Here is a 24,378-nt window from a genome sequence, read left to right as displayed (position 1 = left end):
ACGTTTCTTTCTGACTTTGACCTCCTTTGGGTACACGCATAGCTGTGGAATCTCTGTATCAGGGTTTGAAAAGTTTGTTAATTTTTACTTCACATTTCAAAATTACTTTCCAGGATGGAACAACTCACAGCTCCATCACAAGAGTAAAATATTAGTGTGTCTGTATTTTTCATAGACCCAACATTAAATATTTTTGTATTTTACCATTTGTCTAGTGAATTGAAATCTCAGTTGTTTTGATGTAACATATCTTATCATTAGTAATTGACAGCAGGTTTATTCTGTAGTTACTGATATTTTAATTTCTTCCAATGAATCCTTACATAGGCTTACTTTTTTACAGGATAGACACACATATATATGACCACATGATATTCTGAATTAATAGATATGTATATTTCTGTATCTGTCTTTTATCCCAAAGAACCTCCCCTGTCCTCCATCAGAGGGGCCACTTAAACACTATAGGCACTGTGTCTTGTAGCTAAAGTGATTGTGGTCAGAGCCAGGAAATGAGGGAGATTGGCTTTGCTTGTCCACCAAGCAAGTCAGAAATCTCAACCTCTACTCCTTGATCCTGCTAGTTGTAAGGTCTCAGGTGTTGCTTAGAGATACCCAAATCCACAGGTCTCTCAGGTCAGTGGCTTTCCCCAACTCCTTTAAAACCCCAACTGCCTTTTTGAATCCCCCGTGTTCCAATTGGAATCTCAGCTCCTGCCTGTCTTTCTAAGCTTCCAAAATGCTTCGAACCTATTTCTCTCTTACAGTATTAACATATCTGTATTTACAGAGAACTTCAAGTTACCTTGGAAGTCATTTAGAACAAGCTAATCATCTCACAGAAGAATGTGAGGCAAACAAGGTTGTGATTTACCCAGCAATACACAGCTAATAACAAAGCTAGAAAGTGAACCCAGACTTTCTAATTCTAAATCCAAGATCCTTTCTACTGCACCAAGCAACTTCTATGAATCTCAACTATCAAGTTTTTTTATTTCAAATTCTTAATGGAAAAAAAGACTTCTCCTCACATGGAGCTTCCCTTATACTAAATGTATTTTGTACATGTAAAACCTTTTGATTTTATATCAACTGTCTAGATAATCTTTTGGCATCATCTCTACTCCTTGTTTGGTTATAAACTCTTCTCTTAGCCATAGTTGTGCAAGGCCCCTCCTCCTCTATTATTTAATAGTGCGATCATAAAAGGCTTCCTGGTATTATAGAAAAAAAGATTGAATCCTTTGCCAGATATTTTACCTATGTGACACAGGGCAAGCTATTTAGTTGCATTAGGTCTGTTTTCCTCAAATTTAAAATGAAGAGGCTGAACGAGATTCCTCTAGATCCTGTATGATCTTTACACTTGAGTTGTTTATCCATTTTGGAACAAATTGTGGTTCAAGTTGTTAAGCTATTGGTCTAATATGGGAGTTTGCCAAATTGCTTCCAAATTTTTCTAGTAATCCTTATCAAATAAGCTTTTCTTCTGTGGTTTATGTTCTTGTTAACCCTTATATTGAAATGATTGTGTCAAAGATCATGCCAGCATGAAGTAGCACTGATGGATAGCCTATATGGGTGTAACACTATGCTGGATTCTAAGATATAGAGAGGAAAATTAGAAATCAGTTTGTACCAAGGGCTACAAGAAACCTTTGGGCTACAATGGGTGATTATAGTAAACAATTTAAGGGAAAGTAAAAAATCACTTGGGAAAGGCTATTAGTGGATCAAAAATTTAATAAGTGTTATAAAAGATTTTAGGTGAGAAGCCTGAATCCCATTTCACAAAGCAAACAGCTGCTGCCTCCTTCTATTTCATTTTTTTTTTTTTAAATCTCAGTTCTCCATTCTCATCCCCTAGGAACCAAATAGAAAGGTAGTTTTTCCATGAAGGCTCGTCCTATTCAGAAATCAAAGTTTTTCATATATTAATCACAAGATGCATATGTTAAACATTCCCGTTTGCTCTTAATGAATGCAAGTGAACCTTTTCTCATTGACTCAGTATCTCCAGTAAGAACATTAATTATCATACTATTATAAATCATAGATAACTTTAAGATTGATTACTTCAGTGTGAAAAGGCTCTTTGTTTCTATGCTAAATGGCCTGAAATTGTTGTGCTTTTAAGCTTTTTGACATGGTTTTCTATCCCCTTCCTTGTCAACTGTCATTTGAAATTATTTCCAACATACCTGCCTGAGCAGTTTTGCTTGTCCTTCTTTTCTGCAGTGGGTTTAGAAAAGTTACCCTAGTTTAGAATTGTGTTTGTAAAATATCATCAAAGTGAAGGCCTACTGTGGCTCTTTTATTTGTAGGCTGTTGAGGATTTAGACACCTATTTTGGTTAGGACTGATTTTATTTATTTCCTGGCTAACTATGTTCTATAGGCAAGGTGTTACCATTCTAGATGTCTATGCACAGGCACATACTCAAAGGGCCTCTTTAAGCTGAGGACTTAAGGGGTTCTTTTATTAGTAAAATGAATGAATTTGGGTAAATTCCAGAATGAAAACTATTTTGCCAAGTCATTGAAACAAACTATTTTATTCTGTATGCTTATAACAGCATTTATAAGCATTATGTTACAAGCATTTTGTATGCTTATAGCAGCATAACCCTATATAACCCTAAAACTGAAGGAAATAATTACAAATGTTATTTTTAATTAGGTGATACAAAATATGCCTATAAATTATCACACATTCTCTTGTCTTTAATTTATTTTTATTATTTATTTCTAAGAGGCAGTATATGCATAAAGATACTAGATTAGGAGCCAGAAGACCCAAGTTCTGCTCCTGCCTCCACACAACACTGATGGACCATGGTTTTTTTTATCTGTAAAAGGAGGGGGAATCATGACTGCTTGACCAAACCTCAAAAACCTATCAAGTCAAACAAAAAAATATTTTGGTTGAAGGCATTTTAAAGACCATGAAGTGCTATCCAAATGTAAAAGAGTACTATTTGTGATTAATGAAAGTTTATTTCATACCTTCCGAAGTCTTTTCTTCATTCTGTTTTGCTAGTCAAATAGAATACAATATTAATGCAATGGAAGATCTTATTTTCCACATCTAGTATAGGCTTCAGGCTACCTGGCTACAAAAATAATGAGTTTTCCTTTATGGATTTTATTTATGGATTATTTAACAGAGAAGATTAAAATAATTATGCTTTTATTTGAGAAAGAAATTGGAGGCAAGAAATTTGCTCCCCCTCAACTTTAAAATAGGGATTGTCAAGTCTAAAATTCAACTGGATTCAACAAAAATTTATTAAGTTACCACTAAATCCTAGGTTTTAAGAACATTAAAGGGGGAAAAAAGCCCCTGCCCTCGAGGAGCTTACATTCTATTGGGAAAATACATGTACACATCAGTAAATACAAGAAATTAAGCAGATTATATTAACAAGTTGAAGGGATGAAGAAAGGAGGCTTGAAGAAAAAGGAAGGATTTTAAGAGGTGGACATGAGGACAGGCTGCATCCCAGATATGCTATGTATAAAAGAGTTATCACCTATGCAAAGGCTCAGAGGTTCAAGATGGAATATGCTGAGTTTGGAGAAGAGCCATGCCAGTTTGGTTGTTATATTGAAAGGCAGTAATATGAAATGTCTGGAAAGGTTATCTGCTGCTAGCCTGAGGAAGACAGGTGAAGAAGTTGCGATTTTTTCCTAGAGGAAATGAAGAGCCATGTAAGATTTTTAAGAAGAGGAACGGCACAGAGAGAATTGTGTTCTAACAATATCCCTTTGGCAGATGTGTGGAAGATGAAGAAGGGAAAGACTGGAAGCTAAGAGACCAAATAGGAGGCTATCTGGTTATTCCAGACAATAGATGGGGGAGGGGGGTGTCCCAATCTAAAGTGAGGATGAGAAGATGGGTCTGAGAGACACTGGGGGGGTAGAATCGCCAATATTTGGCAGCAAATTGATGTGAGGGGAAAGGAAGAATCAATGTCCTAAAACTTGGGAAGCTGGAAAACTGGAAGGCTGGTGGTACTGTCAATAGAAAAGAAGTACTTTAGAAGATGGGTGAGACAAGGGATAAAGATGATGAATTCTGTTTTAAACGTTTTGAGATGCTGATGTGACCTCCAGATAGAAATGTTTAATAGGTAGTTGGCAATGTAGGCCTAGAGTTGAAGAGAGAATTTAAGACTAGATTTTTAGATTTGGCATTTCTATAGAGATAACTGCACTCATGGGATCTAAAGAAATTATAAAGGGAGAGTGTAAAGAGAAAAAAGAGTCCAGGGATAGAGCCTTGGGAGACACATTCTGGTTCAATGAGCAAGAGATGAATGATTATCCAGCAAAGAAGAGGTCCAAAAGGTAGGAGAACCAGAAGAGAGCTGACAGAGGAAGAAATCTCCAACAAGTGGTCAACAACATCAAAAACTATAGATTAAGAATAGGATTAAGATTAGACCATTTAGTAGTTTAAAAAGTTACAGAAAACCTCAGAAAGTGCAATGTCAGCAGAAGGGTAGAATGAGAAGACAGACAGCAAAGGGTTGACAGATTATTAGGTCATAAGAAAGTAAGCACTGCAGAAACATAAGACATTTATGGTGGTGAAAGGGAGGAGAGATATATGGCAATAGCAAAAAGGTATGACAAGTTCAAATTAAGCAATACAAAATTAGTATATATCTAAACTTCTCAAAATAATTCAGTAGAACTATATATAAAGAGTTCGCCATTTAAGAAGCTTATAACACACCAAAGATTATCTTACAAAGACAGAGATATCTCATACTCAAGCCTAGAATCTATTTTTAGCCATATATTTGGAAAAGGAGAAAAGTTGGTCCCTTATAAACTTTGAAAGTCTATGTTTCCACAATCTTCTGAAAAGGGCTGCAATTTTAAAATTCTAATGACAGTAATGACGCTAGTTCCTTTGGAGTTGTCTAATTTAGTCTTTGGGACCTGCCTAACAGAAGGAAAGTGAACCAAAGTATACATTTCGCTCTCATTCTTTTGAGCCACCCAGTTTAAATGGATTTATCTTTACTATCACTGCTCATACATACCTAATTCCTGTAGACAACCTTCATCCCAGCCTAGGTTTCACATGGATAAAGGTGGTGTACTCAAAACCCTGATTTATTAGGTCCTTAAGAAAACAAATATGGCAACATATGAAGAAGTGAAATGAAGTCTATATCCCCAAAGAAGAGGGCATACACTTCACAAAGCACAAAGCTGGTCCCAGTAGATAATGATTTTATCATTTATTGGGTTTATTAAAAAAAAAAAAAAGAAATACACAGCAATCTAAATTACAACACTTTATTGCAGCATCGGCAAAGGTCAGATTTTTGAAGCTGGTGAAGATCGGGCAGCATTTCCATGTGAAATGTTACAACTTTACAAGTTTTGTTTCTTATTTAATTCTACATGCAGAAACTGAAACAGTGGTAAAAGGGGGAAAAAAAGAAAATGGCTAGGGAAAAAAAGATTTAATCAAGTAGTAGCATACAGATGTAGTCTTTAACTAAATGTACTATGCCTACTAGAAAGCAAACAAAAGACACAACTATCCTAATAAACAACAGATTGTCAGAAACGGACCAAGAAACCTCCTTTCTACTTAAGGGGGGAAAAAAAGCAAAATAAAAGCTCTACTTGTTTCCATACTTTGTTTAGAGACAGAGGCTGTAAACCCATAAAGGCCAACAAAATTTTCTGATCCATTTCTTGTTGCCCTTTGGTCTTTTTCTATGACATGCTGACTGGCACATTTTGGTTTTCAATGATACTTACAATGGGCTTGACTTTATCCCTGTTCTTAAGCTGGTATCAGACTTTTTCTAAGTGATCTGGATCAACATTCTCTGTATAGTAATAGTCTTTTTTTTTTCTTTTCTCTTAATAGACAATTTTATCTCACTGGCTCTGACGGATAAAATTGATTTCTCTCTCCCATCCTTTGCTCCTTCAAACAAATTCTAAAATGAAAGCCTTCCTGGTGGAGTATCTGGTGTTTGGATATCTTTCATCATTTTGTTGTCCTGCATGTAAGGTTTGACTAGAAGATTTTACTGCTTGCTCTATACTTTTCTACTGTAGTCTTGGAGCCCCCAAATGTATCTTCTTCCAACACAGGATGTTCAATTCAGAGACAATGTAACTCACATCAAGTTTAAAACTTAAGTTCTTTTATCCCCCATACTGTTACCATCAAAACCTTTTCTGCTCCGGCACAATCCATCTCATTGACAGTTGTTCTTGGTGTAACTGCTCAGTAGTAAAGTTAACCATCTCATTTCTTTACCTCCATTCTCATGAGAAGATTAACCCTCGCGTGGTTCCCATAACAAAAGGCCTTTTATGCCATAACTGGAAGCTTCAGCTTGTTCCGGTGTTAGTGGAGGCTGGTGTTTCTGCCTCATGGCCCCAGCCTGCCCCAGGTTTAGATTCGCAACTCTCTAGCCCGACATGCTGAGATGTGTCCACTGCTCTCATTCAACTGCTGGAGGACTCCACTATCCACAACATCAGAGATACAGGACCTAATGAAATGACACTTGCTGCTGGATCAACGTCTCCTAAAGGTATAAAGAAGGCAATTTTAAATATTGAATCATTGTAGAACTAGAACTACTGCCAAAGAGAGAAACAGTGCTCTCGCTACAGTGATTATGTAATAGAAGTAGCTTCTCCAAATAGACCAATCCTATTACAAAGTATACAACCTCTCTGCCAGTCTAAAAAAACAATAGGTAGCAAGTTGTACCTTGGAAAGAACAATTTTATAGGCAGTAGATGGATGACTTTTCTGGATCTATTTTTTTCTTTTATGGCAACTAATTTCTAAGATATTTTTGAATGCAGGGTTTGTACCTTGAACAGGAAGTTACATTAGCAAGGAACATAAAGAATAAGATGTAAATATGTAAAGTGCATTCATTCAGATTCTTATTCCTCTTGCATAGTTTAAGTGGAAAGAATGTTCCCTTACTATTATTTGTACAGGAGAAAAAAGCATAGCATCCTTTCCCCCTGGATCAGTCAAGATAACTGCTGAAATTAAAATCATTTGAATAAATGGAATAATTGCTCTAGGAATATTTGAGAAGGAAGAAAACACTTTCAGCTTGGGAGTGGTCAGAGAAGGTGATACAAAAAGTGGCACCTGAGACTTGGAAAAAAGATAAAAGAATGAGTGCATTCCAGCCTAAAGAAACACATGGAAGTAAATGACCAGTACTGAATGAAGGGTGTCTAACTTGGTTTGGCATAGTTTGTCAAATAGGGTTGAAAAGTTAAGCTGAAGAACAGATTGTAGATGTCCTTCACTGCAAGACTGAGGAGTATACAATTTATCCTAAAGGAAACAGGAATCTATGTGAAAGTCTTTTGAGTGGAATAGAGAAACTTCAGACTTGTGCCTCCAGAGTACTATTTTGGAAGCTGTGTGAAGGAGAAATTTGAGGAAAATAGTCCAATTAAAAGGCTATTACAATAGTTAAGAAAAACAGGGATGAAGCCCTAATGTAAGAAGAGAGGTGACAGGTACAAGAGATGTTATAAAGGTAAGCCTGATAGGACTTGGCAGGTGATTATAAACAAAGATGAAATCTGAGCAACTGGGAAGAGGTGTCAGTTATAAAAATGGGGAAATAGGAAAGAAGGGCATATTTTGGGAAAGATGACAAATTTACTTTTAGATGTGTTGAATTTGAGATTCTAGGAGAATATTTGGCTGGAGAAGTCCAGCAGATATTTGGAGATGGGGAGGTAGAGACAGAAAGGAGGAAAGTTAAAATGTTTACAAACTCTTGGGAACCACGGAAGCAGATAAGATCACCAAAAGGCAGAGAGAGAGAGAGAGAGCACAAAGAGGAGATTGCTCAGGTCACTAGGAAAAACCTGTGTCTCAGAGGGATGCTGTAGTTATGCCAGTTCAAGTCACAGATAAACTAGTTCCAGCTCAGTACATCCATTTTATACTATCTCAACAAGGAATAGCTTTCACCTCTGAAGCTACAGAAAGAGTTGGCTAGATGGTGGAAATACAAAAAGATCCAGTGGAGTCTCAAGGACTGAAAATTATTTTTTAAAATGGGAAGATATCCATAGTTTGGGATCAAGAGAGGGACAAGTTCTAAAAACAAAGAGATCGCTAGATCAAAGGGACTACCCTTTTGTTCATCGCTGTAACTAAACACCCCACACTTGATACAGCCAATGACAAAATCAATTATCTTAACTTATACAAACTTTAAAGATGTTTAATTATAAAACATGGAAAAAACTTTGCACTTGTAATTCATGTCCCTGCAAATTAATGAAAACCTACAGTCATGAAGCCTTTAAAGTATTATGTTGTTACATGATACCAATATAATTTGTTTCTAAATATATTTTTCCTTATTTATATTTACATATTGCCAACATTAAAATCTGGTTTTGATGCTAGAAAAATGTAAAACCAAATGGAGAATTGCAATTTTTCAGCTTCTCTTCTCAAGTACTCTTTGTATAATAGAATGTTTTAGCATGCCCACAATATTCCTGGCACATGTAAGTGACAGGTCTATTTTACAAAAAGGTAAGATCACAATAAAGAAAAAAGAGGCATCAAAATATTAGGAGAAACATTTCATAAAGTTGTGTACTTTCAGGTTATTAGATTTAAAACAAAATATCTCAAAGTTTCAAGATTCAAGCTTAACACTATTCTCTGTTTTTGCCCACTTTCAGGTTCTTCTGTATGTATGTTTTGCACAGTTCTGTTAACTCACCTCTAGGTTTTGCATTCTAAAACAACTCAAAATTCTAAAAGCAACTCAAAAAGAGGAACTAGCTTTCCTAACAACCAAGAAAGAAGGACTAATGATAAGTCATATACTTCCAAAAATATAATAGGCTAACATTTTATTTAAATAATCTTACAAAGTCTTTGCAGTATATATTGAGATGATTATCCATTCTGATCACTATCTTATGGCCCTCTACTATTACATCAAATAAGAGGAAGGTGTGAAAGGATTAGCCCACTTTTCTTAGTGATAAGAATACTGAGATTTTTAATGCAACTTATCTGATAAGTATATTGTCAGCAAATCTAAAACATCATCCTTTAGAAATTCTCTTCATACTTTGCCTTTCAGCTGATGAATAAATTTATGGATATAAATTAAATACCAAAACCTTAAAACTCTTTTACAACATGGAAATTCAGTCTGAAAGATCTGTCCTTAGAGAATACCACACTTTAACATAGTGCCATTCACAAAGAAGTATGGAAAAGTAAAGACAAGAAGTTATAATAACTCAGGCAGGTCACTTTTTCCACTTGTGCTCCCCCAAAATATAGAGAGGGAAATGAAGAGGTTTAAACTTGTAGGATCACAAGAAGCCATGGGGATAATGTCAAAGCCTAGGAAATGATAAAAATAAGTGAAAAGAGAGTTTTGAAAGATAATTAGGAAATTGTTAATAAGCTAAGGAAATTTATAAGAGGACAGGAATAACAAACAGAATTATTGATTCAATATATACATACATACATTTATATTAGATAGATAGATGAATCTTTTCTCCTCTATCAGATCATAAACATTAAGGTCAGCCAACAAGCATTTATTAAGTACCTACTCTATGTCAGATACTGAGTTAGGTGCTAGAGAATCAAAAATCAAAATGAAAAAGTCCCTGCCCTTGAGGGATTTTTAGTTTATCAGAGAGAAACACACACACATACACACACACACATACACACACACATACACACACACGCACGCACGCAGATTTCAAAAAATTACACTAAGTAAAAATAAAGTAATTTAGGGGGGAAGGACAGGGTGAGGATATTAACTGAAGGTGGATCAAAAAAGGAGTACATTCCAGGAATAGGAGGGCAATGGCTGTATCAGGAAAACCTATGCCAAAGGCATGGAAGTGGAAGACACATTATTATATGTAAGGTAAGGAAGTATAAGTAGGCCAGGCTGGCTGGACCATAGAGTAGATGAAAGAGAGTAATACGGAGCAAGCCTGGTATAACAAGCTAGAGCCAACTTATGAAGGGCTTCAGATACCGAACAAGTTACATTTGATCCTAGAGCCAATAGGAAGCACTGTAGCCTTTCGTGCAGGTTGTCAGTTCTATGCTTTAGAAATATTTTGCCAGTACTGTGAAGTTTGGTTTGGAGAAAGCAAATATGAGGAAGGTTAATATGGAGACTGCAGCAATAATTAGGTGAAAAATGATGAGGACCTGAATTAGGGTGGTGTTATGTGAGGAAGACAGAAGATAAGAGATGTAAGAGAGGTCAAGAAGGAAAAATTGACAAGACCTAGCAACTGATGAGGGAGCAGGGAAGTGTTGAGCGAAGAGTTAAAAGTTGAAGGTAACTTATGTTGCTAAACTGGTTGAATGTAAGGATGATGGTACCAAAAATCAATAGGAAAGTTAGGAAGACAGAGAGGTTTAAGGGTAAAGATAATGAGGTGTATTTTGAATATGCTGAGTCTGAAATGTCTATGAGACATTCAGTTTGAAGTGTCTTAGTGGTAAGGGACTGGAGCTCAGAAGAGGGAATGGACCTGGATAACTATATCTTGGAATCATCCATAGAACAGAACCCATGGGAGCTAATAAGACAGCCAAGAAGAAATATATAAAGAGAAGAAGGCCAAAGATAGAGATCTGTGATACATGCAGAGTTAGGGCAAGAATCATGGTTGATGACCAACAAAGTAGACTGAAAAGGAGAAGCCAGAGAGGTAGAAGAACCAAGAGAGCAATAGAATGAAAATCCAGAAAAGGAAGAACATCTAGGATACTCACATAAAACCCAGAGCAGTGCTAACCATATGGTAAGCTCTTAAATATTTGTTGAAGGAATAAAATTTGACTCTAGCAAGCAAATTTATCAGGTAATCTATTACTTTTGATTTCAAAGATCTCAACACCTTAAAGTTTTTATGATTGGGAAAAGGTAAAGATACTGCAAGGGATGAAAATTTACTGAGTCTGAATAAAAACTTCAGTGAAAAAAAATTCTAACTGTTCAAAATTTTAGCTAGCCACCTACACAAAAGTCAAATGAGTAGACACCATCCTCAGGATAAAAGAAAAGTCCAGGGATATAGAAGTAACAGGAAGAGAATAGTTGTTACTAAGAAAATTATATGTGTTTAAAGCCACTTTTTTTTTTAAATTGTAAAAGCAAAAATATCTACAGATATTAAAGAACTGACATCTTCATTGCTTATTTAACCTAGTTTCTATATTTCACCAGCAATAAAAACATACTATTTACATCTATAATAAACATTTAATTAAAAAAAAAAGCCTAACATCTTGTGATACCTAATTAGGTAGCTTTCTGCTTCATTTCTCTAATTTAACTAGGTTTTTTAAATAGTCAGAATAAGCAGATGTTAAAGAATAGAGACTAAACTATCATGACAAAGTAATTTGGCTAAGATTGCCTATAAGCATGCAATTCAAAGAATTATTTTTCTTGAAGAAGCAAACTATAATGTTTAGATGGGAGTCAGTTCTACATAATTAATTCTACTTGAGTAAAGACTTGGAACTGACCCCTATCTCCTTCTACTACTTTTCTTTCATGAAGAGAAGGGATATATTTTTGGGGCCATGTTCATAAGTTGGTAAAAATGTTAAGTATGGTGGTCAGATTTTAAAAAGCATCATGTGCTTCAATTTCATATACCATAAAAGATAGATTCAATCCAATCCAATAAGCATTAATTATGCACCTTTGATATGCTGAGCACCAGACTAAGTACTAGGAGATGGAAAAAATTCTGATAAGACACAGTCCCTACCCTCATGGTACCTACAGTTTAAAAGAAAAGGTATGGTAAAACTAGCAGAGAAAGTACATAATGTTAGTACCAATCTTTTAAGATGAGAGAAAGTTATTTCACATTCCAGAATTCCTTAAAACAACATGGGTGTTTAAATAAAATACCACAGGAGCCATTACAATAATTTGAAATACTAAGGAATGGCTTAACTTGAGGCTCCTAATACAAATTTAATTATCAAACTTAATATACTCGAAAGGTTTTAAATAACTTTGGCATGGATCCTACCAAGAAACTTCAGAACCAAAGCACATATCTAAAACTCCAACTGCATGCCTAAAAAATAAATATGTTACTATTTTTTAGTAACATTAGGGTTATTTCAGCCTATCTTGGCATATCAGAAAACAAAAAGTATAATCATGCCTACCTGTAACTAGAATCTTGGAAGAAATGTAAAATGGAAAACAGAAATAAAAAAGTTTACCCATGATGATATGAAACCAAAATGTGTGCTGTTAAAATTTTGAATGAAAGCATTATTGTTTTAAAACTCTTTTCCCCAAAATATATGCAAAATTAAAACTATTTAACTAAATAAAATAAGAAAATATTGATTAAGCATGTCTTTAGTTAAATAATCAGCACCTAGCAAAGTGCTCTTCAGATATAGATACTTAATATTTATAGAGTTGTAATCCAGAATTATCTTTTTATTTATTTGAACATAATAAAAAAATGGCCTGTCAATAAATGCTTCAGGTAGCTCTCTAAGACTTCAAGTTACAGAGCAGGTGCCAATTTGCTGTGGTCAAAGGAATTTATTCAAAGGGAATTCCTTAAGCAATGAAATCACAGCTCTGGGTTTGTTTTTTTTAAGCGAATGAATAAAGATGGTCTTACCTCCCACCAGTCTTAAAGATTAGATCTGCATTAGGTGCTCCCTTTGGATGCTGGTAACGGGGCCGCCGTTCACGATTGGTGTTTGCTGGAGCTGGACGTTGTGCAAGAGACTGTAACATTTCTGGAATTATGTGCATTTAAAAAAAAAGAATTAACTTTAGTAAAATGTCCAAAGATTCTGGGGTGATCAAGTTTTTTATAAGGCAGAAAAGTTGGGGGAAGGTACCCTAATCCCATTTTAAATAAGTTAAAGGTTCTGAAAAAGTACTTTAGGGTACAAGATAATTTCAGTATCCAAAGTTCATTTTATTGCCAATCTAAATATGACTGGTGAGCCAAGTAGTCATCTCTTGTGAAACATGATCCTGAAAGTAGAACAAAATAACTTGATTCTGTCAAATAAAACTACTATGGAAGTCTGGGTAAATCTCTGTTATACAAAAAAAACTAACTACTCCAAAAAATTGATTTGAATCTGGTAGCCATACTCATTGAATGAATATTAAGTTATACTTGGGGGAAGCTGGTGGGCTCAGAGCATTGAGAGCCAGGCCTAGAGATGGGAGGTCCTAGGTTCAAATCTGGCCTCAGACACTTCCCAGCTGTGTGACCCCACTGCCTAGCCCTTACTGCTCTTCTGCCTTGGAACCAATAAATAGTATTGATTCTAAGATGAAAGATAAAGGTTTTTCAAAAAAAAGTTAGACTGATGACAAAATGTTCCTATGCTATACCTTCAAAGTTCAAAATGGCTTCAAAATATAGTACTAGATTAAGAAAGAACCAAAATCTTTCATCTTTCTTTGAGACTGCTGGCATTTATGGAGACAGAGGAAGGAGAGTTAATCTATGTATTTGAGACCCCCTAAACTAGAGCAAACATAACTAACAAGGGTGGCTAAGTCAAAACTAGTCCTTTGTCCTCTGGGAAACATTAAAGCTGAACATGTGCCTCAGCTGTTGAATATGCCCAATAGTTCAGGGCATTTGGGAATAAGTTAGTGCAGTGATGGGCAAACTATGGCCCACAGGCCAGATGCGGCCCCCTGAAATGTTCTATCCAGCAGGGTGACATTCTTCCTAATCTGATGAATACAATGAGTTGGATACAATACAACGAAACTTCGAAAGAGTTGCCTTAGAAACAGACTGACAGATGAGCATTTCCTTTCCTTTGGCCCCCTCTTTAAAAAGTTTGCCCATCACTGTGCTGGTAGATTGTGTTGTTGTGTGTGTCAAGAGAGTCACGGGGTCTAGAATAATTTAAATTAAGCTATATTTGGCATAGATAATAAAACTATATATTAAATACACATTAATAGTGTTATGTACTAAGCTTTGTGTGCAGTAATGCAGGGGGTAATCATCACTGTCATCTCTTTGGGAGAAGGGGAGGGGATAGGGCATTTCCCAGCAAAACTTTAAAATAGGGTCTGACTCTGCTAACAAATGCCTCCGACCTCTTAGCAATGTCATCTCCTTAACCCAGAGGGATTTCGCCTTCATGATGCCCTTCTATCCAAACCCCTCTACACAGTGACCTATCCAGGCATGACCATCCAAATCTCTGCTTCTAAAACTCATCTCTACCAAAATATCTAGAAAACAATTTGATTAAACCTTTTCTCACTAACACATGAGTGAACAGTATTTTCCTTAGCTGTTTTACTTGTTAACTAAAACTAATCTAGGGCAGTGTAAGCTGGATTGGGGGTAGGGGGAGCACATTTTGGCACAGAACAAATCTCTTAAAATCGCTTCACTAAGGAAAATACAAGTATAACACAGCAGAAATGCTTGTCAACTTGGGGAGGGAAGAGGGGAGGGAGACAACATGAACATGTAACCTTGAAAATTTTATGTGTAAATTTGTCACTGGAATAAAATAAGGGGAAAAAATTATTCCACTAAGCTTCTGTGTATGAAAGGATCTGACAAAAGAATGAAGTAAATATTTCTGGCCTCTAACTACTGAGTGATTTGAGAAGTTTCTTCTGAGGGACTTTTGACAATTCCAAGACCCTTTGGCCAACATATATACTTCTCCTTAGATGTTTTCAGAGCTAGGGCAGGCTAACCAATGGAGTCCCAGAAACAGTTTATTTTAAGAAGAAGCAATGCTTTCCACTTCCCTAGAAGCTATTTCTACTATCAGAGAAGGGAGAGGACTGGACTAGGATATCCCAGAAATAATCTCTAGACAGGAACATTCAGGGAAAACTTTTTGAGGGTTAGGAAAGAGTGAGGAGTTGGAATTGGCACCAAGAAACTGATGAGAGAAAAGAGAAGGTATAATGATAATATGACTATAATACTAGGTGGGCTTCCCTGAGTTATACATCCAAAAATCTTAAGAACTTCAGAGATATTTACCAAATTCATCATTTATTTCCCCAAGATGAACCCAGTAATGTTTGGTGCATAAAAAAACAATTATAATAGTTTATTAATTGCCCATCATTACCATCTAATTATCAATTAGTACATATGTGCAAAAGATTGATTTATCTACCTATAAGATAATCCTCTACTAAATATTTATACCAAAATTAGAAAATGAAATCAATTATTATTTTGCTTTTCATCTGGCATGTGATACTCTGCATGGAAGTCCAACTAAGAAAGGTAGTGACAGAGTATTACTGATTCTCAATAAAATACTTAAAGATGACAAACTAAAGCAGATGGAAGTTTTAAGAACTACCTTTTCCAAAAAATTTATCTGGCTGAATAAGAAAAAAAAATAAATGAGCAGTAAATAACATAGTAGTTTTGATATCTAATTCACCATTTTGTTTTTCAAAAAAGCATAAAATTCCTACTCATCAACTTGTTTAGCTTTGATTATTTTGAACAGAAAAATCTGTTTTTCTCTCTAAGAGCTTCCAAACCTTGATAATCTTCTTGTTCCTGACGTTCGTTGATATCCAATGTGAGTTTTTTCATTCTCATTCTCTCTTCTTGCTCTGCTTGTTGTTGGTTCCAATGATTTGCAGCAAGTTGGGAAGACATTGGTACATTAAGGATCTTAAACTGAAAGATAATAGAAATATCATAACCAACTTGAGGAAAAGATATGAGAAATTAAAATCATGAAAATATATAACCTATTAGTATTAACAGGTATTTGGCAAGATAGGGTTGGTATTGGGAAGACAGAGTGCCAGGAAATCAGGTACTTCTTTTCCTACTAAACAACAGAAACTACCAGATACTTTTAGAGAATCCAAAGAAATTCAAATATTAACATTATTAGGTGACAAGAGTAATAGGTAACAAATAATAGTAAAACGGAATCAATGAATCTTAATAGTCAAAAAAAGTCATCTAGATCAACAACTCATCCAAAGTAAAAATTCTCCTTACAAAAACCTTGCATAGAAATCACCCAACAATTTAAGTGAGAGGGAGCTCATTCCCTGCCAGCCCCATCTGGTTTGAAGGCTGTTCTAATCACTGTGTGCCTGCACTATATACTAGACATCCTATAAGCAATTAGTTGTACCCAACTGTTGGCTTCTATTAAGCTTGCAGTCTTCTAAAATCCCCAAAGGCTAGCTGATGCAAGCATCCAAACAAAAAAGTCAAATTCTACACTTACGTAAGATTTTTCTAACTTTCAATACAGACTTTGACATTTGTACCTCTTCAATTCCAACTTGTAAGTTTTGTTATGTCAAGAATTTTTTGATTTTCAATTATAAGATATAACATTATCAACTCCTCCCAATCTGATGCCAGCTGCAAATCTGGTAAGTATATACCTTCTATAAATTCACCTAAGTTATATGCCCTCTATTTTCTTAAATAACTCTAGTGTCCATGATGACTATTCCTTTCCTTCACTACTATAAATCTTAAAATGAAATAATTCCTCCCTTCTCCTCTCACTTCCTCAATACCAATTAGTTCTCCCATGTGGATGAGGGATTAAGTCCAGAAATTGTTTGTTTTTTTACGCTGAAATAAATGGTTCACACTGTATTTATAGGCTCCTCTGAGAATAGGGCACATACTTTACTTAATATTTTGTATTTTCGTCACTGCCCAGTATAAGATTTCACAGAATCAGTAGTGCTTGTTGAATTAAAATAGGAAATTATCAGTAAAAGTAAAAAATTAATCTGCTTTGCATTTTACAGAGGCATCCAACAGATACCCAGATAGCTAAAGTCTCACATCATTCCAAAATACGCAAAGTAGAAACATGTAGTAATCTCTATTAGAAAATAATTGTTCATAAATTGGTTTCTTTGACTGAACTTCTCCCTTTCCCCTCTTTTTTATTATAAGGTACGAAAGGGGTTAGGAGGGAGGGAAGAGATACACTTGGAAATGTAAGTGATGAATGCATAAAGACATATAGACACATTTATAAAATAAAATTTTATTTTTAAAAAGAAAATCATCATCCATATCCTTCTGGAACATGTCCTAGTTGTGTTACCCTGAGTAAGTTATTTTACTGCTCTTACTCTTCTACCTTAGAACCAATATGGAGTATTGATTCTAAAACAGGAGCTAAGGGTTTAAAAAAAAAGAGAGAGAGAGATGACTCGCTATAAGGTTTATTTTATGGTATAATTATGCATCTTTCTGAGTCAAAAATTAATAAATTTAGTTTAAAGGATAGATTTCTTAAATATTCACTATTACTACATTAAGTTTTCTGTTAAAGAATATAACTTTTTTTTCTTCATAACTTAGTGTCCAACCTGGATAGGTATATGAGAAGTATGGAATGTAATTATTTTATTTTCAATGCCACCTCTCCCTCAATGTTTATTTTCCTTTTATAAATGACTAGAAGAAAGTTATTTCTGAACACAAATTGCAGACAAAGAGGCCTTTCACTAACTCAAGAATCAAAGATTCCTATAAGGCAACACATTTCACATTTCTAGAAAAACCAAAGAATCTTTGCCAGAGGAACCAACTCCCAAAAGTAAATAAAGTATTTTTTAAAAATCAGAACAAGATACACTTTATTTTTCAGACCACAAAATGCTAGTAATTTTTTATCACATAATGCTCTTAAAACTGAATATTCTTCAAAATCTCAAGAAAATTGTAAAGTCTGAAAATTCATTTTATAGTTAATTATAGTTAAGTTATTTTAATAATTTCTCATTCATGGTTAAATAACAATTCTCTTGATAATCTTGGATATAATTACCGTCATGCTTTAATTTAGGGAAATAAATTTCTCAAAATATGTACATATTAAAATCTATTCCTTTTGAATCAAAAATAAAACAAAATAAGCCTACTAGCAAAAAAAAAAAAGTAAGTTTAGAATTTAGGGTTGACATTTTGGGATGTTTTTAAAACCCACAATTTTTTTCCCAAGTAGGCATATTTTAAATTTACTCTAACACCTAAATTTTTAAACTACCACCTAAGTATACAGGAGCAAATGTGTCAAATACTACATTATCATATTCAGGTAGCCCCCTATAATAGCTGTTTCTATCTCTTTCCCACCCATTCTCCTTTTACCTCTCTACAGTTTGGCTTCCAAATTCACTATTCAACTGAAATTCATCTCTATAAAAATTACTAAGGATCTCTTAATTGCTAAATCTAATAGCCTTTTCTCAATTGTCATCCTTCCTAGATCTAACCGAAGCACTGTTAACTATATTCTCCTTGATACTCTTTTCTCTAGATTTTCATGATGCTGCTCTCCTGGTTCTTCTTAGTTTCCTTGGCTGATCTTCATCCAAATCATATGCACTAACTATGGGTGTCCCATAGGGTTCCGTTCTGAGCCCTTATTCTATAATATTTTGTTTGGTGATCTTATCAGCTCTTTTGGATTTAATTATTATCTCAAAGCTGATGATTTTTCAGATCTACTTATCTGGCCCTAATCTCTTCACTAACCTCTAAGTCTCATTTCCAACAACAGTTTACTGGACATCTCAAACTGGATGTTCTGAAGACATCTTTAAACTCAACACATTCAAAAGTGAATTCAAATGATAAATACTCTTAATTAGAACTGATGAAAAAATAAATAAATCATAATTAGTAAAGAAACTACAACATATCAAAAAATTATGCACTAAGACTGACTTAGATTTATACCAGAAATTCAGGACTGGTTTGTTATTATTAGGGGGAAATAAGTATAATTCACCATTTCTATAAGAAAACCTCCCAAAAGTCATATGATTATAACAATGAATTTGAAAAGGCTTTTGAAAAAATATAACACCTACTCTGATTAAAAACACTGTAGAGGGGGGCAGTTGGGTAGCTCAGTGGATTGAGAGCCAGGCCTAGAGACAGGAGGTCCTAGGTTCAAATCTGGCCTCATAGATGCTTCCCAGCTGTGTGACCCTGGGCAAGTCACTTGACCCCCATTGCCTACACTTACCACTCTTCTGCCTTGGAACCAACACACAGTATTGACTCCAAGATGGAAGATAAGGGTTTAGGAAAAAAACACAACACTGTAGAGCAGGCAAATAAACTAAGCTTTCCTTGAAAGAGTAATTAGAATCTATCTAAAATCAAAAGCTAGCATTATCTATAATGGGATAGACTAGAGGCCTTTCTAATAAGATTAAGATAAAGCAAAGGTGTCAGTTACCACCATTATTATTCAATAAAGTGGTACCAGCTAGAGTACTAAAAGAAGAAAAAGAAATTGAGGTCATTAACCTAGGCAAAAAGGGAAAAAAATTATCACTTTTACAGATGATGATCACTTACTTAGAAAACACTAGTATCAACTGAAAAACTAATTAAAGGGGCAATTAGGTGGCTCAGGAGATAAGAGAGCCAAGCCTAAAGACAGGAGGTCCTGGATTTAAATCTGGTTGCAGACACTTCCTAGCTGTGTAACCCCAGATAGTCACTTAATCCCAATTGCCTAGCCCTTATACTCTTCTGCTTTGGAATTGATAATTAGCAATAATTCTAAAACAGAAGGTAATATTTTTTTTAAAAAAATAAACAAATTCAGTAAAGCTGCAAAAAATAAGCAACCCCACACAATCATCAACAATCTGTATATTACCAACAAAAGCCAACAGGAAAAGATCTGCGCACGCGTGCACATACACACACACACACACACACACACACACACACACACACACACACACAAAATAACACTNACACACACACACACACACACACACACACACACACACACACACACACACACGAAATAACACTATCCAAAATCTATTAAACTAGCTAATACAAATACTAGATTTATGCCCCAAAGATAGAGAAAAGGGCCTAGTGCACAAAAAAATTTATAGCACTTTTGTGGTGGCAAAGATTAGAAACTCAGGGAATTCCCATTAACTAAGAAAAGGCTGGTATATGAGTGAAGGAATATTATTATATGGTAAAAAAAAATAAAGGAGATACTTCCAGAGAAACTTAGCAAGAGTTGTATGAACTGATGTAAAGTAAAATAAGTAACACAATTTATATAACAGGAGAACAACAGCAGCAATAAAGTAAAAGCAAACATCTTTACAAGACTTAGGAACTCTGATCAATACAACTTTCAACCATGATTCCAGAGGACTCATAATAAAACAAGCTACCCACTTCCAGACAGAGAGTTGATGGACTCATAGCAGAGATCGAAGAATATATTTTTAATATGGTTAATGGTTAATAGTAATGTAGGAAAAGGAGGAAGGAGAAAGGAGAGACAGTGGATGTTCACTATTTTTCAGTGGAGAGTAAGGAAAGTATGTACAAAGGTAGATAAGAAAGAAAAAACTCAAGCTAAAAAAATTTTTTTAAAAAGAAAAACTAATATAGCACACATTTGTGTATACACATTTCTAAGGTATTTTCCTTCTGAATCACTAAGGGGAATTATGGCAATAATTTAAACCCTCTCAATAAGGCAACAAATCATGTTTGTTGTATACAGTTAGGTAACCAACATTCCCGAGGCCTTACCTGCTGCTTGTTGCCTTTTCTAGTTAACATGACAAATGGCATTGTGTCTCCAGCCTCAGTCTCTCCTTCCCCACCACCCAGTGGTGGGCCCTTCCTCAGCTGGCTTTTGAGATGAAGTGGGATAGCAACATCCAGCTGGTGTACTTTAACAGACTCACCACTTCGTTGCTTAAAGAAAGTGAAAAGTAGGGGAAATACGTTAAGATGATTATGATTATAAAGTAAGTTTGGGCAATTTCACTTTGTAAAATATAAAATAAGTCAATGAGTATTTAGTTATGAAGGAAATAGGAATGAATGAAACCTCTTAAGTGTAAGATTGATTTTCAAATTGGCAAGAGGCAATATGAGATAGTGGGTAGGGCTGGACCCAGGCTCAAAATTTAACTGTCTAGACTATTTAGTCAATTGTTGATAGGTTGTGAGATGCACTGCTGGAAAGAATAACACCACCAATGAAATTAAAAGATCCTGGATATAGTGTGATTATTATTTTTGTATTTTTCCTAGACTACATTAAAAAAAAAACTGCTTTAGGGGTTGCTAGGTAGTGTAGTAGATGAAGCACTGGGCCTGTGGTCAGGAAGAATGGAGTTTAAATCTAGTCTCAGACACTAGCTATATGACTTGGCAAGTCATTTATCTGTTTGCCTCACAACTATAAAATGAGGATAAATAACAACACCTAACTCCCAGGGTTGTTATGGGAATCAAATAAGATAATTGTAAAGCCCTTAGCAAAATGCTTGCACATAAGTGCTATATAAATATTGGCAATTGGTATTATTATATAATTTAAATAGGCAATCATTTAAGGTAGGTTGCAAATTCTAATTTTTAAAAATTGTTTTATATAATTTAGATAGGGAACACTTACTTAAAGAAGGTCACAAACTCCAACAGGAATTAAAATTTAGTTAATAATTATTTGTCTACAGTTTTTCTCATTAGTTTCCAAAGGGTTTTCTCCATTTTGAGCTAAAGTTATTATAATTCTATATTAATTTTTAAGTCAAGATTTTGTCACTAAAAATTAATTAGAAAAGGAATGGTAAGGAAGCACAAAGGAAAGGCAGTTACAGTTATTTAAAAGATAAAATTATTTTAAACATAGTTTTAAATGTATATTTAATGTGTTGATGTTTTGACATCAGAGTAAATTACTGAAATTAAATGTTCATAAAAGGAATGATAGCCTCTTCATAATTTGTCCAATTTGATATGATTAATCAATTAAGAGTAGGGAAGGGTGAACATAGGCACACCATTACAGGTACTCTTTCCACAAAGAGGATACAGAAGTAAATTTTTTCTTCCAAACAGTGAATAGCATAAAGAAATGCACTTTAAAAAAAAAAGGAAAAATTCACTCCATTTATAGTAAGATCAGGACTATTATATTTTCACTGTACCAACCTACCGTTTGCTGGAGAGTGTACTGATTTTCTATGTGACTAAGAGCAAGTATTTAAGACTTACTTCATGAATCCAGTGCCTTAGAAAGAAATCCTATTTTTTAGAAACCAACTGTCTTCTATAAAATCTAAGAAGATTCTTAATGAAGCACTATCTGGTGCCCTGAAGATATACTACCCACCAGTACCCTTAAATTTGCTAGTATTTCTCCCTAGCTCACTTCATGGGGACAATTGGATAGGGATGGGAGCCATAATGTTACAAATAATACAGAGTAAAATAGAAAGCTTGCTACAGATGCAAATAGGTAGACACTGGGTAATCTTAAATTTAAACTATATTTTACTAAGCATTATCCAATTTATCTGAATGTGCTTTTATTTTAGGTCTTTAGGTATAAGATAATTTTATTTGTATTAAAATTCTTTAGGAATACAAAGTAAAAGTTAATACCTGAAGATTTTCCAGCATCATTTTATCTAGAGCCTGAATGAAGTCCTCATCCTCTGCACATGGGACATGCTTAAGTCCACCTCCTTTAATCATTACCTCCTAAGAGAAAACATAAAATTATAAATTTCAAGAGCAAACTGCTAGAGAGCAGAGGCTTATTTCAACTTGTCTTATATAGTGTCTAGGATAACGCAATGAATAAGTGGGTATTTTATAATATTATTTCAATAAAGTTATGGGGAAAAGAATTGCATTATAATGAAATGCTTAGTTGGATATTATAGTAAAAATGTTCATATATTTTGAAAGTATCTGAAAGAACACAATTATATATTATAATACACACAGAAATCCCATGTCTAGCACTGAAACATCATGAAAAGGATGGTGATTTACAAAGGCAAATTTCTCAGCAATACATACAGTGTTCTCTTCATCAGTTTCATTTTCCTTATTGGAATCTGTAAGGTAATCTGTATTCTCCTCCTCTTCTTCCTCTCCATCATCATCATCATTGTCAGAACCCTCCTAAAATTGTTTTTTAAAAATTATTTTTTAAGGTTAATACCATGGCATACCTGAATACAATTGTAAGGAGCCAACAGTGAACACTGATGTTATTCATGCTTTACAAATCTGATTTCCAACAGTTCTGAATAATCAATTATTGTCCTTGAGTTTCATTCAGCCTAGTATGTAGACTGCTTACAATGGTAACGCAATGTCAGCTGGCAACATTTACTGAATACCAGTAGTTGAAAACTCACTTCATTATCTTCCACTGATCTAAACAGTACAAAGATCCTTTGTAGGGCCTCTTCCTTGTTTTCAATTAAAAAAAAAAAAGTTCTATGAACCGCCTACATTTTTTTCTCCTATGAAACTAATCTGAAAATGGGCTGATTTCTACATAGGATTACAATGGCAAAACACTTTTGAGTTCCCTTGACTTTGCAAAAAAAAAACAAACAACAAACAAAAAAACCCAACCACAACAATTTGGTGTTCTAATTTATTATTTCTCAGACTGACTTTATAGGAAGTCTCGGTCTTTGGTTTTGGTTGTTTTTTTTTTTAAGATTTAGAAAATCCAATTTAATATACCCCTCAAGCCAATTTCATCAAAAACATGATTTTTTAGAAAATTTCTTGAAATTTTTGCCTTTAGAGCTTTCAAAAGGAAGAAATTAATTTGTAAATAAGGATTAGATTAGATTTGCACAGGTACTGGCCAGGGTAAGAACATCACTGGGGTCATTCAAAACTGACAGTGCTACATACATAGCAAAGAAGGACAGATTAAGCAATTTTATTTAACCCTAACAAATTTGTTATATGTGACTTAAAGTTACACTGCAACAACAAATTTTGCTATACATTATTGATAATTCCTAAAAAGGCCCCAAAATATTGTGCATGTCAGAGACATAGTTAACATACTATATGGAAGAGGAGAAATATTTGGAAGGGATTGTGATATAAGAATAAAATGAGAACAAATAAGGAGAAATAAAAATTAAAAAGTTGCAGCAAGAGGGCATAAAGCAGGGGTTCACAACCTTTTTGTGGTTTCATGAACTCCTTTAGCAGACTGAGCCTAAAGATTCCTCAGAATGTTTAAAATGCATTTTAAAAATATATATACAGGATTACCAAAGAACCCAATTACGTTGAAATAAAAATATAATATTTGGCCAAACAAGTTCACAGGCCAAACTACCTACCTCACCCCAACACTGCCCTGAAATATATTCACAGTCCTCTTAGAGAACACTTCTGGCCTAAAAAAATCTTATTTAGGGGGCAGCTGGGTAGCTCAGTGGATTGAGAGCCAGGCCTAGAGACAGGAGGTCCTAGG

The 24,378-nt window shown here is 34.6% G+C and overlaps 1 protein-coding gene across 3 annotated transcripts in view; it reads right to left on the bottom strand.

Moving 5' to 3' along the window:
- Positions 1-5,296: 5,296 nt before the first annotated feature.
- The window catches only part of UPF2 (UPF2 regulator of nonsense mediated mRNA decay), a 110,122-nt gene continuing 91,040 nt past the window's right edge, over positions 5,297-24,378 (bottom strand). For all 3 annotated transcript variants that reach the window (XM_044679352.1, XM_044679351.1, XM_044679353.1), the window contains 6 exons: positions 22,944-23,048; positions 22,521-22,619; positions 20,652-20,819; positions 15,605-15,746; positions 12,714-12,834; positions 5,297-6,571 (listed from right to left, as the gene is read on the bottom strand). In XM_044679352.1, the coding sequence (XP_044535287.1) occupies positions 6,562-6,571; positions 12,714-12,834; positions 15,605-15,746; positions 20,652-20,819; positions 22,521-22,619; positions 22,944-23,048 (645 nt within the window). In that variant the 3' untranslated portion in view covers positions 5,297-6,561. The remainder of the gene's footprint in view (positions 6,572-12,713; positions 12,835-15,604; positions 15,747-20,651; positions 20,820-22,520; positions 22,620-22,943; positions 23,049-24,378) is intronic.

The sequence above is a fragment of the Gracilinanus agilis genome, chromosome 5, assembly GCF_016433145.1.
Source record: "Gracilinanus agilis isolate LMUSP501 chromosome 5, AgileGrace, whole genome shotgun sequence".
In the NCBI taxonomy this organism is placed as follows: domain Eukaryota; kingdom Metazoa; phylum Chordata; class Mammalia; order Didelphimorphia; family Didelphidae; genus Gracilinanus; species Gracilinanus agilis.
This window is presented reverse-complemented; position numbering and strand designations above follow the sequence as displayed.